Below are 14,646 nucleotides of genomic sequence, written 5' to 3' on the forward strand. Positions count from 1 at the left end.
GCAGGTGTAATAACGCTGTTGACAGACCCGGGATTTGGTGGCGGGGTGACTCCCTGACCCGCAGGTGTTTATTCTTTCCGACTCGTTAAAAAAGCGGCCGGTGGCGCGTTTACGGCAAATATTTGCCGTGCGTGCGGGAACGGTGGAAAACTGTCACCGGACACACAGTCCCGCGGCGGGGAGAGCTCTCCCCGCGGAGAGCAGCCCGTTTGTCGGGACCATCCCCTCTCCCAGTATCCCCATCCCGGAGTCCCCCGGGGGTGTGTGCGGGAGGGGGCGGGCGCTCCGCCGTGACGGGTGGGCGGCGGGGCCAGTGAGGGGCGAGGCCGCGGCGGTGCGGGGCCAATGGGAGCCGCCTGCGGGCCTTGAAGGGGCGCGCCCCGCGGAGCGCGGCCGCAGTGCCGCCCCCGCCGCCGGGAGACGCGGCCGGCCCGGGGCAGCCCAGTGGTCCCGCCCGCCCACGGCCGCCTCCCTCCTTCCCTCCCGCCGGCGCTCCTCATGGAAAAATCCAAAAATTTCCGCATCGACGCGCTGCTGGCTGTCGACCCCCCCAAGGCGGCGGCGGCGGGGCAGAGCGCGCCGCTGGCCCTGGTCACCTCGCTGGGAGGCAGCGGGAGCAGCAGCAGCGGGAGCGGCAGCCCGCCGTCCTCGTCTTCCTCGTCTTCCTCGTCGTCCTCTTCGTCCTCCTCCGAGCATCCCGCCGGCGGCCCCGCCGACTGCCTGCGCACCGACAGCCCGTCCCCGCCGCGGCTCCTGGCCGCGCACTGCGCGCTGGTCCCCAAGCCCGGGTTCCTGCCCGGGGCGGGCGCGGGAGCCCACCCGCACCACCACGCCTCGGCGGCCGGCATGGCCCTGGGACTGCACCCCGCGGCGCCCGGCGGGCCGGGAATGCCGGCGCAGGCGGCCCTGTACGGGCACCCCGTGTACGGGTACTCGGCGCTGGGCGGGCAGCACCCGGCGCTCTCCTACCCCTACTCGCAGGTGCAGGGAGCGCACCCCTCGCACCCCGCCGCCGACCCCATCAAGCTCAGCGCCGGCACCTTCCAGCTGGACCAGTGGCTCCGGGCCTCCACAGCCGGCATGATCCTGCCCAAGATGCCCGACTTCAACTGTGAGTATTCGCCTCCCTCCGCAGGGCAGCCGCGTCCCTTCCCTCCCCTGTCCCGCTGCGGGGGCCTATCGGCAGCTGCCTCCTTCCGAGAAGGGAGAAACCTCCTCCTGCCCCCGCCTAAATAAATTGCAGAGTTAAACCTGAGGCGATATTCTTATTTTTTGAAAATTTTTTATTAAAAAAAAAAGGAAAGAAATAGCGGTCCACAGTGGGAAACGGGGACGTGCGGTCACCTCTCTGTTCCCGGCCCTTGAGGAGCCCCGGGCAGCCCAGCCTCTCACGGCAGGTTAAACGGGAAGGTGGCAAATCTCTCCCTGTCTTTGCAAAACGCCCGTTCCGGAGGGTAAAAGCCGCTGGGGAGGGGAGGTGGGGGTGTTGTGTTCAGGGCAGGGGCAGGAATCCCCATGGTGTCCCCCAAAATCCCAATTTCAATGTAGTGCCCCCCCAAAAAGCGGGGTGGCAGGTCACATCGCTCACCCAGCGTTCTTAATTTTATTTATCCTTTATAGGAAACGGGCTTTTAATAATGATGTCGGGTCGTCTGGGTAGAGGGGTGTAGGGAGGATCTGGGGTCGGCCAAAAATGTGGGGTTCTGCGTTCCCTGGGGATAGCGAATGGACAAATATAATCGGAAGGGTGTAGGGTTGGGCCCAAGGAAGGCTGAGAGCGCTGAATGGAGCCAGGCGATCCCGGAGTCCCAGCAAAGCGCGGAGCTGAGCTCTAGGCCTCGCGGCGATGGGGACCTTGCATGCATCTGGTTTAAGCAAAGATCATTTTCGGAGGTGTGAGCTCTCGGTGGGAATGGCCGGTTTAACAATACCGGAGGTGTAGTTTTACGAAAATCATGCCAGGAAAAGAATTGCGATTTTTTTTTTCTCCCCCTTCTCCTACTCCGCACACACATTCTCAGACAAAAAAGTCCTTTGTTTTCGCTCGAATTGGGGTTGTTTAGACTGGAACATTCAGGAAGAAAAAATAATTAGGAGAGCTGTCAGAGCCCTGCCTCTCAAACAAGGGGCAGAGGGGAATAAATAACCGAGCGAAACGGGAATGGAGCCTCGAAAATCGCACGGCGGTGAGAAAATCTCCCGGGCGCTGCGGCCGGGAGCGGACACTGTCCTTTTCTTTCTGCCGCTTTAGCGAGCTGCCACCAACCGCGGCCGGGGAGCGGGAGCCACCCCTTCCCAGATTTCTGATTTTTCTAAACCAAATAAACCAGAGTAGCAAAAATACTTCCAGACATGGGTCGCAGCGCTGCCCCGGGGGTGTCCGAACCCCACGAAGGGGCTCAGTCCCCGTTTGCTCGCCGCTGGATTTTTTTTTTCTCATCTTTTATAAATCCTTAATTTTGCTTATTATTTTTGAACGTGGGAACTACGCCTTTTCCCCCCCCTCCCTTTCAAAGATAGTTTTCCACCCCTCGCTGCTGATTTACGCCCCGAGGGGCGGGCGGTGACCGGCACTTCCAGGGCGGTGTGGAGCAGGCCCCTGGCTCGGTCCGGGTCCCGGCCCGCCAGAGGGGTGCCTGCCTGCAATCCCGCTAATTAAACGGATATGGGCGGGCTGGGATTGCGGCAGGTTTAACTAAAACATTAAATGGAGCAAATTGCCGCTCCCTGGAGAGCCCAGTGCCCCTTCGCCGCGATCCCTGGCTTCGGTTTATTGTCTCGCGTTTGTTAGGCTCTTGGGAAATCAAGAGACATATTTTGCTTTATTTAAAAGATTTAATTTAATTTTTTTTTTTTTTTTTTTTTTTTGGTCCCTGTGGGGAATCCCCTGACACTATGAAAGCTGGAAAACCTCGGAGCCGGGGGACTTGGAGGCTGGAAGAAATCCCTGCCTCGGTCCATGCTCCGGTGGATAGCTGTCCCTCCTTGCTTCAGACACACACACACACAAGAGTCTTTCCTGCCTCCCCCACTTCCCACGGCCCTCCCGGGGGATGCGCGGGCACGGCAGGGCGGCTCCGCGCTCACCTCCGCGCTCTCCCCTGTCCTTTCCCAGCCCAGGCGCAGTCCAACCTGCTGGGGAAGTGCCGCCGGCCTCGCACGGCCTTCACCAGCCAGCAGCTGCTGGAGCTGGAGCACCAGTTCAAGCTCAACAAGTATCTCTCGCGGCCCAAGCGCTTCGAGGTGGCCACGTCGCTCATGCTGACCGAGACACAGGTGAGTTCCCGCGGCGAGGGGCGGGTGGGGGACGCTGCCCTCGGGGGTGGCGGATGAGGTGATGTGTGTGTGTGTCCCGTCTCCCGCAGGTGAAGATCTGGTTCCAGAACCGACGCATGAAGTGGAAGCGCAGCAAGAAGGCGAAGGAGCAGGCGGCGCAGGAGGCCGAGAAGCAGAAGGGGGGCGGAGGGGAGGACAAGGGGGATGAGGACCTGCTGCTCCCCGCCCCCGAGAAGAGCGGCGGGAGGAGGATGCGGGAACTGCCCGACAGCGAACCTGAGGACGAGGAAGAGGAGGAGGAGGAAGAGGAGGTGGCGGCGGCGGCCGGGAGGTGCTGCCCGTACCACTCCTCCGACTGCTCCGAGGCGGACGAGGAGGACACGCAGCCCCGGGGCCGGCACGGGGCCCCGTCGCAGTCCCAGTGAGCCCCCCCCGCACGCCCCGCTCCCTCCAGCCGTCCTTCCGTAGGGGAGTCCTGCCGCTCGTGGTTGGCACCGGCCCCGCTCTCTCCCTTGTTCCGATTTCTCCCTGCTTGGAGAGGGATGGAGAAGAGGATCCTCCGCATGCCGGGCGGGGAAGAGGATTTACGGTGAATACAGTGTTATTATTGACTGAAAAACAGACAAAACTTGAGCTCCCCACCCCCCATCCCTGCCCCCTGGAAGCTCGTTCCTTTCGCTAAGTATTGGAAGTGTTTTGTTCTTACTATATATCGGGAAAACTGTTTATGTCATGAACGTTAAAACTGCTGGAAATCTCAATACTGTCTTTATTTTTGTATATGGTATTTATAAAAAAAAAAATTACCTCTACTTATGCATGCTAAATTATTCCCTAGGCCCTCCCACCCTTGCGATGGGGTGGAAAATAAATGGCGTTTTGTACTAGCGGTGTATGAGCGCTGTGTGAGGGGGGGGAGATGCTCGGCCCTCTCGAGCCAGGGAATCCTGGTGTTCTGGGAGGTGCCGAAGCGCTCGGGAAGGAGCGGGGAACCCCTTTCTAACCCGAATTCAATCCAGTGTCTCAGCTGTCGTGTGATGCCTGACAGCGGCTTGGGGTTTTCCTGAGAGCAGCACACGGGAGATGCGTATCCCAGGCGGGCACCGTCGCGCGATGCTTTCGGGAATCCGGGAGAGCGGCGGGACCAATCTCCCCCCTCGCGGGAGCAGCGCTGTCTTCCAGGGGCTGCTCGACTTCCAAAAAACCGCGGGCCTCCGGCGGGTGGGAGGGGGCTCGGGGCCCCCGTGCCCTCCCCGGTACCGAGGACGGGACCCCCCACCGTCCTCGGCGGCGGAGAGCGGGGTTTTCGATAACTGCGGGGATTTATCTCACCAATAAATTTGCGGATCAATTAATCCCTGTCACCGCAGCTCTTCCCCAAATCAATTATAGCGAATTTAAATATAATCACTGGCTCATCCCCGCCAGCTCGGGGCCACGTCTGGCAATTCATCCCCGCGAATGAATTACGGGGCGGCTCCGCTCTGCTCCCGCCTAGGGCCGCGCAGGGGAGCGGAGGGACCCGGCCCCCTCATCCCGGGTGTCACCGCCTCGTGGGTCACCGCAGAGCCTCGGAGGCTGAGAACGAGGAGCTCTGAAACATGGAGCGTTCTCACTCTCATGTGTTTTTACAATTAATAATAATAATAATAAAAGGTATTTCCTACAAACGCATGTTAACCTTTCAAATGGAAACAGCGTGGCCCCTCTAAACGGCTTCTATAAAAATCCGGCCCGCGAAACACAGGCTAGTGGATGCATGAGATTATGGGATGAGATTCAGGAAGGAAAAGCTTCAGGTGGGGCGGCTGGAGGTGCCATTCAGGCATTAACGCGGTTAGTTACCAGCTCCCCGGCCCTGCACGCACAGCGCCCGGGGGCGACACGCCAAAAATCACGATAAATCATAAAACCGGATGGATCCCATGTGTCAAAATACTTGATCGGGATAAATTTGATTTGGGCTTGATCGATACGTACGCCCTTGGACGGAAACAATCACCTCGGAGTCTCTGATTTAAATTTGTAAACGATTTTCTTTCGGCCACAGGCTGTGAAGACTTTAGGGCGATAGAAGTATAAAGGCATAAATATCTCTGTGGTTTTCACGCCGCTTGCTGCGGCTGCATCTTCGCGGGTGAACAGCCTTGCAGGAGCGCGCAGTACCCGCGCCGGGCCGCGGTGGCTCCTCCACCCTAATCCCGGTGACACGTCCGAGTTACTGTCATCAGGATTTACCTCTTGCTCACACCTTGAAATGTCTAAACCGTATCAGTCTGGAGGACACATCGTTATCTTAAAAAATTATCAATAAATGAATTATAATGCATAGCGTGCATAATAATAATAATAATAACAAAAATAACAATAACAACAATAATTATTTTAATTATAATTAATAATTTTCAAGAGGTATCTGGGATCACCTCCCCGGAAAAAGATCTTCCCTCAGTCATTAGTTTCCAGTTAAATACCCACTAATTAAACTGGCAGATGTGCCCCATCGGAACAGAAGTTTTCTGTATGCCCAAGAGGTGTGTGTCCAAACGTGTCCCAGCCCCATGAAAACCAGCCTTGCGGGTACAGGCAGCTATTCACGGACTCGGTATCAAAGTCCTACCGGTGTATTGTGTCTGTCTCAATAAAATTAATCTCTTTAAAGCCCAGCGTCTCACAAGAATACCTTCAGTGTTCCAGACTACAAGGGCAAATATGTTTTTCAGATTCTGTTTTTATGGACGGATTAAAGTTTATTTTCCATAATAGGGCACCTAATAAAACTCATAAAGCTCTGTCAGTCTTACAGCTGGTGGCCTCATTTAACACTTTCACTTCGTAAATCATTTTACAACTTACCAGGTGTTTCCAAAACTGAAAGAAAAGGAGGGGGGAAGAGAGCAAGAGGGGGAAAGAGAAATTAAAGTCACTTAAAATATAGATACAGTCCTTTGGCGGTGCCTGCGTTTGCATTGTCGCTTGGACTGGCTTCAAAGAAGGTGTCGATCCCAACGGGGGAGAAAAGCCTTTTAATCAGGATTTCCCACGCTCTTTTGAAGTGCGGAGGCTCGTCCCCACGTGCAGGGCAATCAAAGGCTCAGGGTGATTAGCGGAGCCGGTAACATGCGCGACACGCGACACGCTCTGCGCCGCGCCCCGCCCGGCCCGGGGAAGCTCCGCGCCCGCCCCTCGAGCGCCCTGGGCCGGAGGGGTCTGTGCCGGAGGTGCCCCGGGGTTTGCCCAGCCTGTCAGCAGCAAAAGGGCCCGTTGTCACTCGCGCCCCAGGTCAGCCAGAGGCTGGAGACGGAAGGGATGCTCTCTCTGGCTGAGCATCGCTCGGAGTCCCCCTCTCACCCAGCTCCGGGGTGCCCTCCCATCCAGCCTCATCCCTCTGCTCCCGACCCCGGTATTCCTCACCCTGCCCCAGGGGCCTCGTAATTCCAGTTTACCTCCCCCCCCGCCCAAGTTCCCTGAAAAAAATATGGGGCCTCCCTGCACCCATGCCCAGGGTCTCCCACACCCAGGCCTGGGGTGCCCTGTTGGTGCTGGTGGGGTTGCAGTGCCTCGAGCCCCGGAGCAGGCAGGGCCAGCAAGGCTTTAATCTAAACCCCTGTTTGTAATTTCATTATTCTGCCGGTTCCCTCCCCCAGACACAGTAGGTAACAAGCCTCTTAAAACTTTCATTGCTGTACTTGAGAAGTGGTAAGTATGAACATGGACCTTTGGTAGGCATTTTACTTTAAAAAGCAACATGGTTTGGGCATGGATGTCATTAACTGGCAATTTCATAAGCATTAAGTGCTAAAACAAAAGAACCAAAATAGGATCCATATGTTCCAGGTAAACCTGCTAAAAGTCTTTCAAATGGGAAACCATAAATATATAATCTCCCTCAAACTCTCTGTGAAACTGCTGGGAATGAAATACTCCACTAGCAAAAAGATTATTGATTATTTCTGAAGCCTAAACTGTTATGCTCATCCAAAACTAAGGGATTAATGTTCTATTTCTCTATTTCTCAGTAAGACCCCATCCCACACTTCTTCATCCTCCTCTTACACCCCTTCCCTTTATGCTTGAGGGGCTGGACACAGCAGGGCCGTGGTGGGAGGGCTGCATTCTGCATCCCTGCTGCTCCCTGAGTGTGCTGCATCACTCCTGTGGATCCTTCCTGGCTCTGATTTCTGTTACAGCTCTGATTCCTTTGCTGGGGAGCTACACTAAGGCTTGGTTTCACCAGAGATGCCCCAGGATGGTGAATCTTGGTGTAGATTCCCTTTCTTTTCCAGCTTTCCCCTTGTGTGCTGCGGGTGCTGGGATAACCACGCCATGCTTCATTCTTTTTAATTCCTGAGCCACGCATTGCTCCTGTGATGTGCAGGGTGCTTCTTGGTCAGCTGTTTCAATTCCACGAACAGCAACACAGGACAAATAGTGAAAGGGATTAAGCTCCCAGGGGACCTTACTCTCCCTCAGGTGTTGTGTAGTGCCCAAATTACAGTCTTTCTGTCCCCAGAATGGTGGTTCAGGTTTGGCCAGAGTTAAATACCACCTGCACATTACTCTGGGAATTAACAACTGTGATACAGATCTTTCATTTTTCACTAATACTCATGCAACCAGAATAACATCAATGGTGAATTGGGGTTGCCCTACATTAGAAGAGGTGGTTTTGTGATTTCTGGGACTTTTGCATCATTTTTCTTGCCTTGAGGGTTGTGTAATATCTCCTCCAAACAGTCTTCTGCAAGGGTAGTGGACCCAGAAGGTATTTACTGTGTTTTTCTCCCTACTCTGAGGACTGAAATATTTTAATTTAGCTGAAGTCCTGGGTCAAAATGGAAGCACCTGCAATGGAAATGGGATCACCTACAACATGTAGGTCAGAGTGGTCTTTCTCTGATCACAAGATACTATAAAAATTTGGTTTTCATGTTTCTCTAGGAAAAGAAACAGGTTTTCCTGAGTTAGTTTAACTGGGACTGGTTTCTAAAATGAGTAAATGAGAATAAAAATGCCCTTTTCCTCTAGTAAAACCCAGCAGAGCCAGTGGTTTGCAATGAATTGTGTAGCTGCAAGGATTAGCTCCATTTTAATGCTTGCAGAAAGGACATTTGCAGGCAGATCACAATTTCCTCTAATTAATCCATTATTTTAAATTATTATTCACAGGACTTCTGTTAATGTTCTTGGCCAATGGTAGCTTTGGGCAGGTGGTACCCATGTCTGAGGAAGGAGCACAGATAGGCAATGCAGAAGCCTCTAATTCAGCTGCCTCCTCTCTTCCCGCTCAGAGGAGATGGGGACAAAGAATTCCTTTTCCCATCCAGCTCTGCTTGGCTGTGGGTACCATTTCCATAAATAATGATTAAAAAAAAAAGGCAACCAGCATGGATTTTAACGTGAGGCTGGAGCAGGGGAGCAATCTGAATTTAGAACAACATCTCAAGGCATGGGGCAGAGTGTCCATTGCTTGCTATCCCTGGATGCCCTTTCTGGAAAGTACGTGGAAGCCAAGCACAAGCCGCCTCCAGCGCTAATTTCTGCAGTGTAATAGCAGCTGGCAAAGCACAGGGGTCTGCGTAGACGATCTAATGATTCTTTCTGGACTTCAACATGATGAATCTATAAAGCATGTATTGCTGTAGCAGCTAGGTGCAATTTTAGAAATGTTAATGAGTAATTACACAAAGGTTGTCCACAGTCATCGATGTTAATCACTGTTCTTTTGCCAGGGATAATTAAGATGACACTTCAGCAGCATCAGCCAGTGGTTCCCTGTGTCTGTGCTGTCTCCTTCTCCCCTCCCAGCTCCTGCTGTGGCTCTCATCCTCCTTCAGGGATCTCTTGACTCCCTTTATTCCACCCACGCCCTTAGCCCCCATCTTTTCCGAAGGGCCTGATTGACCATAGATTTTTAAGCCGTTTATGAACATTTCACATGGTCTTGTGAGGGTGAGCTGAGGGTGCTGGGAGAAGCAGATTTGGGTGATATGAGGCTGCCTCTACACTCCTGCTCAGAGCATCACAGCACTCAGCTCTGTTCTGCAGGTCACTTGTTTAGACAATGTGTGCAAGTTATTTCACCTTCAGCCTCCGCCTCATGAAACAGGTGGTCTTCTCACCTTTTTTGCAGACCTGATGAATGGATCATGGCCAGTATAAATGACCATGGAGGAGATGGAATAACAGCTGTGTGATTTGTTGTAATAAAACTTATAAATTTTATCCATATTTGCACTCTTCGGCCCATGACCAGATGCTGTTCAGTGTAACACAGGTTTCAGGTCACAGAAAGCCCATGATGGAGGTTTTAGTAGAGGAAAGATACCCCACCTGTGCCACTGTGGGCAGGTGAGGAGTGAGTTCACTCAGGCCTCTGCTGCAGATCTCCCAGGTAAATGAGTGGAACTGCCTGTTGGCTCCCTGGCTGTAGGACAGTGAGGACACGAGCGTGTGATCTGTTCACCCCCAGGGACCACGGACAGAGTCACATTGAGAACGGGAAGGCCAACCCAAGGAGTCTAAAGTTGGATCATTCTCAGGGAGCAGGAGCTCCTGGCAGCTTGCACCATGAAGAAGATCTGTTGTGTTGTCTTTGAAGCTGCCCTGAGGGGACACCACTCCTGTAGTAACTCAGAACCTCATGGGTGCCCTTTGCTTTGGGGATGGGAGGAAGAAATCCCTTTCGTCAGCTAAGGATGGCAAGATACCTGAAGCCCCCACTCCTTTATTCCTCCAAATCTTCATCTTCAGGAATGATAAATACATATATAGGTTTGATTTAAGGGTCAATTTTAATATCAGAGGAAAATGGGCTAATGTTGAAAAGGCTTAAATGTGCTCTTCTGCAAAACCTGTTGATCCTGTGCCTCTGACAACTCCACGTCAGCCCTGTGTAGCCCTGGCTCTTCCCTGGAGGAGCTCATTTCAGGGAAACTGTTACTCAGCTTCTGTGAGAGTGTCAAAAACTTGGCCAGGAATAAAGATCTGCTTCCCCAGTCCTTAGCAGTGTGAAGGCTCCCTAAACTCACAAACCTGGTGTGAGGTTTCACAGGAACAGGGCAGCCCAGAAGCATGGATGGGTCCAGTGTCTCTCCGGATCTGATTCTCACATTGATTTCAGACCAAAGGTGGGAAACCTGAACTGATTCAAAACCCACAGCAGCTTTTAAGATGACTTAATGCCTGCTGCTCAAGCTCTGAAGCGCTGGTGAAGAGTTCCCTGGACCCTCCCTCAACAGCTTTTATCATCACAGGAACCATTTATGACTCTCAAATACCATCCCTATCTTTCTGCAGTGCTTCCTCATCCCTACCACACAGTACCTGCATAATCCCTGGTGTAATAAAAGTCTTCAAGAGACCTACAGACTTAGGTTTAAACCACTTAGGTAGGGAAATTTGGAAAGTAAACACCATCTAGCCAATATTTTAAGGGTGAATTGAACTACAGAATAAGGAAAAAGAAATTCCATTCAGAGTCTTAGGCTTTGGCTGAGGAGGAAAGATGCTTTTGTGGATAAGGTGCAGGCCAAGGAGATGCAATCGAGGTGACTTATTTTTCCCCAAGGTGACACCAAACATAACTTATTGTCTCTATACTAGAAAAACATATTGTTCCATCCCCTGGCTGTAACCAACAGCTGCTCCCCAGTGGCTTCACTGCCTCCAACAATATTCCCTGCTATTTCACACCAGAGCTGTGTTGGCCTGTGCACCCAAGAGAGATTTGAGGGTACTCTTACTGTCTGAATGGTAAAAGGTCCATAATGGAGATTCTAATGGAAAATGTGTCACAGTTGGAAATCTCTCACTTATGAAAATGAAACAACCATCTCACTGTAACTGACAAAAGACTTTGAAGGAACTATTAAAAAACGGTCTCTATTTAATTTTACTCAGTACCTCTCATTCTAGTAGCATTGGTTAGGCATTTCCAAATCACTTTGAAGTGAATTCCACTCCATTCACATGAGGTGGGGCTGGTTTTGGTGTGTGAATTTCTTTGTCCTAGGACACAAGTTTTAAGGAATTTTTGGTGCCAGCTGGCTCTCCCCAAGCTTATCCTTGATAAATGCTCATTCATTTCCTTACAGTGTTATTAGGGAAACCACGTGGTATCCGATTTGGAATTGTGCATGAATCTAAATTAGCCAAAGGCTTACTGTAATTAGTTTTAAAGCAAGGCTGCAGGTCATACCAGAATTTGGGGATAGCACAGCTGTTTTATATGGGCAGCTGTGATGTCCATCCCTGCAGGCCTCCTGGTAAACTAAGCTTTACTGGAGGGTGAAGGAAAGTTCCTCCAGGAGATGAAATCACCAAAAGTGGCATATGGTAAAAGAGTCATATCTCTACCTACAATTCCTGAAATCAGTCCAACCCCAAAAGTCTTCATTAAAACATGCACTCAGCCTTTTAAAATCGACCCTATGGATCAAATTGTCTCCTGAAAACAAAATTGCTTCACCTACTGCAGGAAAAAAAAAAATCACATACTGACTCTCACACACACATAGCCAGGCACTAAGCTGCAATTACACTCAGTGCAACAAAAATTTGAGTATTGGAGTTACCACTTGCATATTTATTAAGCTGAAATCACTGTCGCGCACAATTGGCACCGCGCTGCTCGCGGGCTGTAACTTCTCACGTCCAGGGTTCACCCGCAGAACAATGGGAATCAAACGATCCCAGATGTGCTCTGAGCACAGTATTGGGTTGCACACCTTCCCCAGCGCCAGGCAGGGCAGACCCGCCGCGTCTGCGCCTCCCGAGCACGACTGACATCAACCCGTCATCCCCGGGGCGCAGGACAATGGAAAAACGTCAAGTTGGAAAAGCCCTGCAAATACTTGGCCCATTCAGGTGCAGTGTTAAAACCCTGCCAGAAGGACTTGCCTATGATTTATCAGCGTAACACTCCGGCCAAAGCTAAAAACCAGACTTCGCTGCCCCGTTAGTTTTGATACAGAAAGCAGAGAAAGTTTAAAACATCGCTGTCCAGCTTAAAAGAAAACAAAAATCCAAACTGCTGTAATGAGTGGATCGTGCTGTTTCAAGGGGGAATTCAAATGTGCTGCTACATAGTTCAAAAATCAAACATCCAGCTTTTAGTTAAATGCATCTAAAGAAAATGACGCCGTGTTTTCCACTGGCTTGTCAGGAGTAAGGATTACTGCTGCAACCGTAGCTTTGGTTTTCCAGCACAGTGTATTTTTACCAGCCCAAAGCTGTTTTCCTCTCGTTAAGTAGCAACTCCCCTAAACCTCCTGTATGGAAGAATTTTGGACATTTTAAGTGGCATCTCTGTCCCTGGAACCGTCAGGGAACGTTTCTCACAGAGGTTTGGTGTTGGCTGACACACCAATACTCAACAGGAATAAATCTCAGTTTTGGGTATGTGTGTTATTGAGCACTTATTCCGTGGCAGACAAAGCAAAATGTGTCCCAGCTGGGTGTAACTTCCCCAGCAGCCTCTGCTGGCAGGCAGTGCTGAGTGTGCAGTCCTGCAGGAAGCTGCCTGCCAGCATTTTCAGTCTTGCTGCTGTTCCAGAGAGACGTTATAGCACTGACAGCCCTGCTGTAAGGAGGAGACACTCCAGCCGGGCCAGCTCCGCTGGGACAAGTTTTTTCTCCAGGGTTAAAAATATATATATATATAAAAATCTATATATTTTATATATATAAAAAATACATTTAGGCACACACGTATACATGTACAATACCCATAAAATATTTGTGAATATAAAATAATCTCAGCTTTCCTTTTCACACGTGCTTTATATCCTTTATGTCCCTAGGATGCATTGATGACAGAAGCGACAGCTTGCAGACACATATGTACATCAACAGCAGACTCTGCCAGGCCTTCCACCTTTGGAAAGCTGTGGCAGTTTGGCCAGTAGGACCATGGAAAAAATTGTTAAATATGGCAAGATCCAGGACTTAGGAATTCACATTTATCTTGGAATTGTCAAATTTTTGTTGGACAGTTATTCCCTCACCAAAGCACAGCAGGAGGGCAGGACTTATGCAGAATCACCCATAAAAACTGTTCCTGCACCATGACTATGGCTGGCAGTGTATTTCATCTGCTCTCCTTGAAAAGTCATTTTTTAAAAAAACCCTATGTTTTTACATAAATATGGCAAATATAAAAGCCGCAGGCAGGTAAAAACTGTTTTCCTCAGAAACAAAGGAATGGCTCTGATAACATTAAGTTTGAACAAAACATACCAGCCTTTGGGATAAATAATAACTAATTCAAGTGTCACTGTAAAAAAAAAAAAAAAGCAATTGCAATGTTCGACTGTAAGGTTAAAACCATCCCCTCTAATTGCACAGCAACACCTGCATCCACTGCCTCAGGCAGCTGCAGCAAGTGAATAGACTCAGACCCATAAAACTCCTGGCAATCCTGCCACTGCAGCAAAGCGTGGTCAGCTCTGATCACTGAGCACAGTGGTCACACCAGGGACAGGCAGCCTGTCACCCTTGATCTAAGGAAGATGGTTTGAGATTTATCTCAAGGAGCAAAGTCACCTCAACCTCCCTGCTAGAGCAATGTGTTTCCATTTAGGTGTTATTAAACCACAAACATGTTCACACGCTGGGTCTACCTAAACTCCTACAGAAAAGGTAATTAATTAGGTGGCTGCTGCAGTCTAGGGGGAGCAATTTTTACTCACTGAGTCCCATGCGTTCCACAGCAGCCAGCTTCTAGGGGCTGGCACAGATTTTCTCCTGAGTCCACACTCCAAAACTTAAATACAAGGTTTGGTGTGGTTGGTTGTAAGGCAGCTCACACTGCCTGAAGTTGTGACTTTTGTAGCCATCAAAATAGTGTCGATTCTGCTGCTGCCCATGTTTCTGTTAATTGGCATGAATTCCAGAAATATTGTAACTTAATTTTTTTATTCTTCTGTCTTTTTGCATCTATGATGCAACTGTGGGGAAATGGGCAGTTTTGTACTCTTAAAAGCTGCCAATGATATGAAACATGAGGAAAAAAAGCATCTTGCTTTGTTCTTTTGATAGTAATTCTCTTCTGTGTTAGTTGTTACCTTGCTAGTGTAACCTGGGGTTTTGAAAGTGGATCTTTCTGCTCCCAGAACACCTTGCTCCCTACAGAGGAAAGGTGAGGAAAAACAGCTCCCTGGCTCCTGGGGGAAGCACTACTCCGCCTGAAAACATTACTCACACACCTGAGCAAGCAAAGGATTCTACATCCAACAATTGGATTAAAAAATAATTTTTCCCAACAGGAACAGATCAATTGCTATCAAATGCAATTAGGAGGCACCATAGGTGGCCTACTGAACACCAGAGGCCAGCCTGGCTACAGAAATAGGGCCAACAGCTCCAACA

General features: G+C 50.6%; 1 protein-coding gene across 1 annotated transcript; it reads left to right on the forward strand.

Moving 5' to 3' along the window:
• Nucleotides 1-428: 428 nt before the first annotated feature.
• MNX1 (motor neuron and pancreas homeobox 1) lies at nucleotides 429-4,020 on the forward strand. The gene is made up of 3 exons (XM_027715503.2): nucleotides 429-1,111; nucleotides 3,116-3,276; nucleotides 3,366-4,020. Exons 1-3 carry the CDS (start codon nucleotides 499-501, stop codon nucleotides 3,699-3,701), a joined length of 1,110 nt encoding a protein of 369 aa, XP_027571304.1. The 5' UTR covers nucleotides 429-498; the 3' UTR covers nucleotides 3,702-4,020.
• Nucleotides 4,021-14,646: the final 10,626 nt, after the last annotated feature.

The sequence above is a fragment of the Pipra filicauda genome, unplaced genomic scaffold, assembly GCF_003945595.2.
Source record: "Pipra filicauda isolate LSUMZ 115617 unplaced genomic scaffold, ASM394559v2 scaffold420_size638996_pilon, whole genome shotgun sequence".
Classification (NCBI taxonomy): Eukaryota; Metazoa; Chordata; class Aves; order Passeriformes; family Pipridae; genus Pipra; species Pipra filicauda.

Bases quoted from the DNA above. Each gene is read 5' to 3' on its own strand.
- MNX1 (XM_027715503.2), top strand. From the start codon at position 499: ATGGAAAAATCCAAAAATTTCCGCATCGACGCGCTGCTGGCTGTCGAC. The intron at 1,112-3,115 runs GTGAGTATTCGC...GTCCTTTCCCAG, and splicing joins CAAGATGCCCGACTTCAACT to CCCAGGCGCAGTCCAACCTG. The intron at 3,277-3,365 runs GTGAGTTCCCGC...CGTCTCCCGCAG, and splicing joins TCATGCTGACCGAGACACAG to GTGAAGATCTGGTTCCAGAA.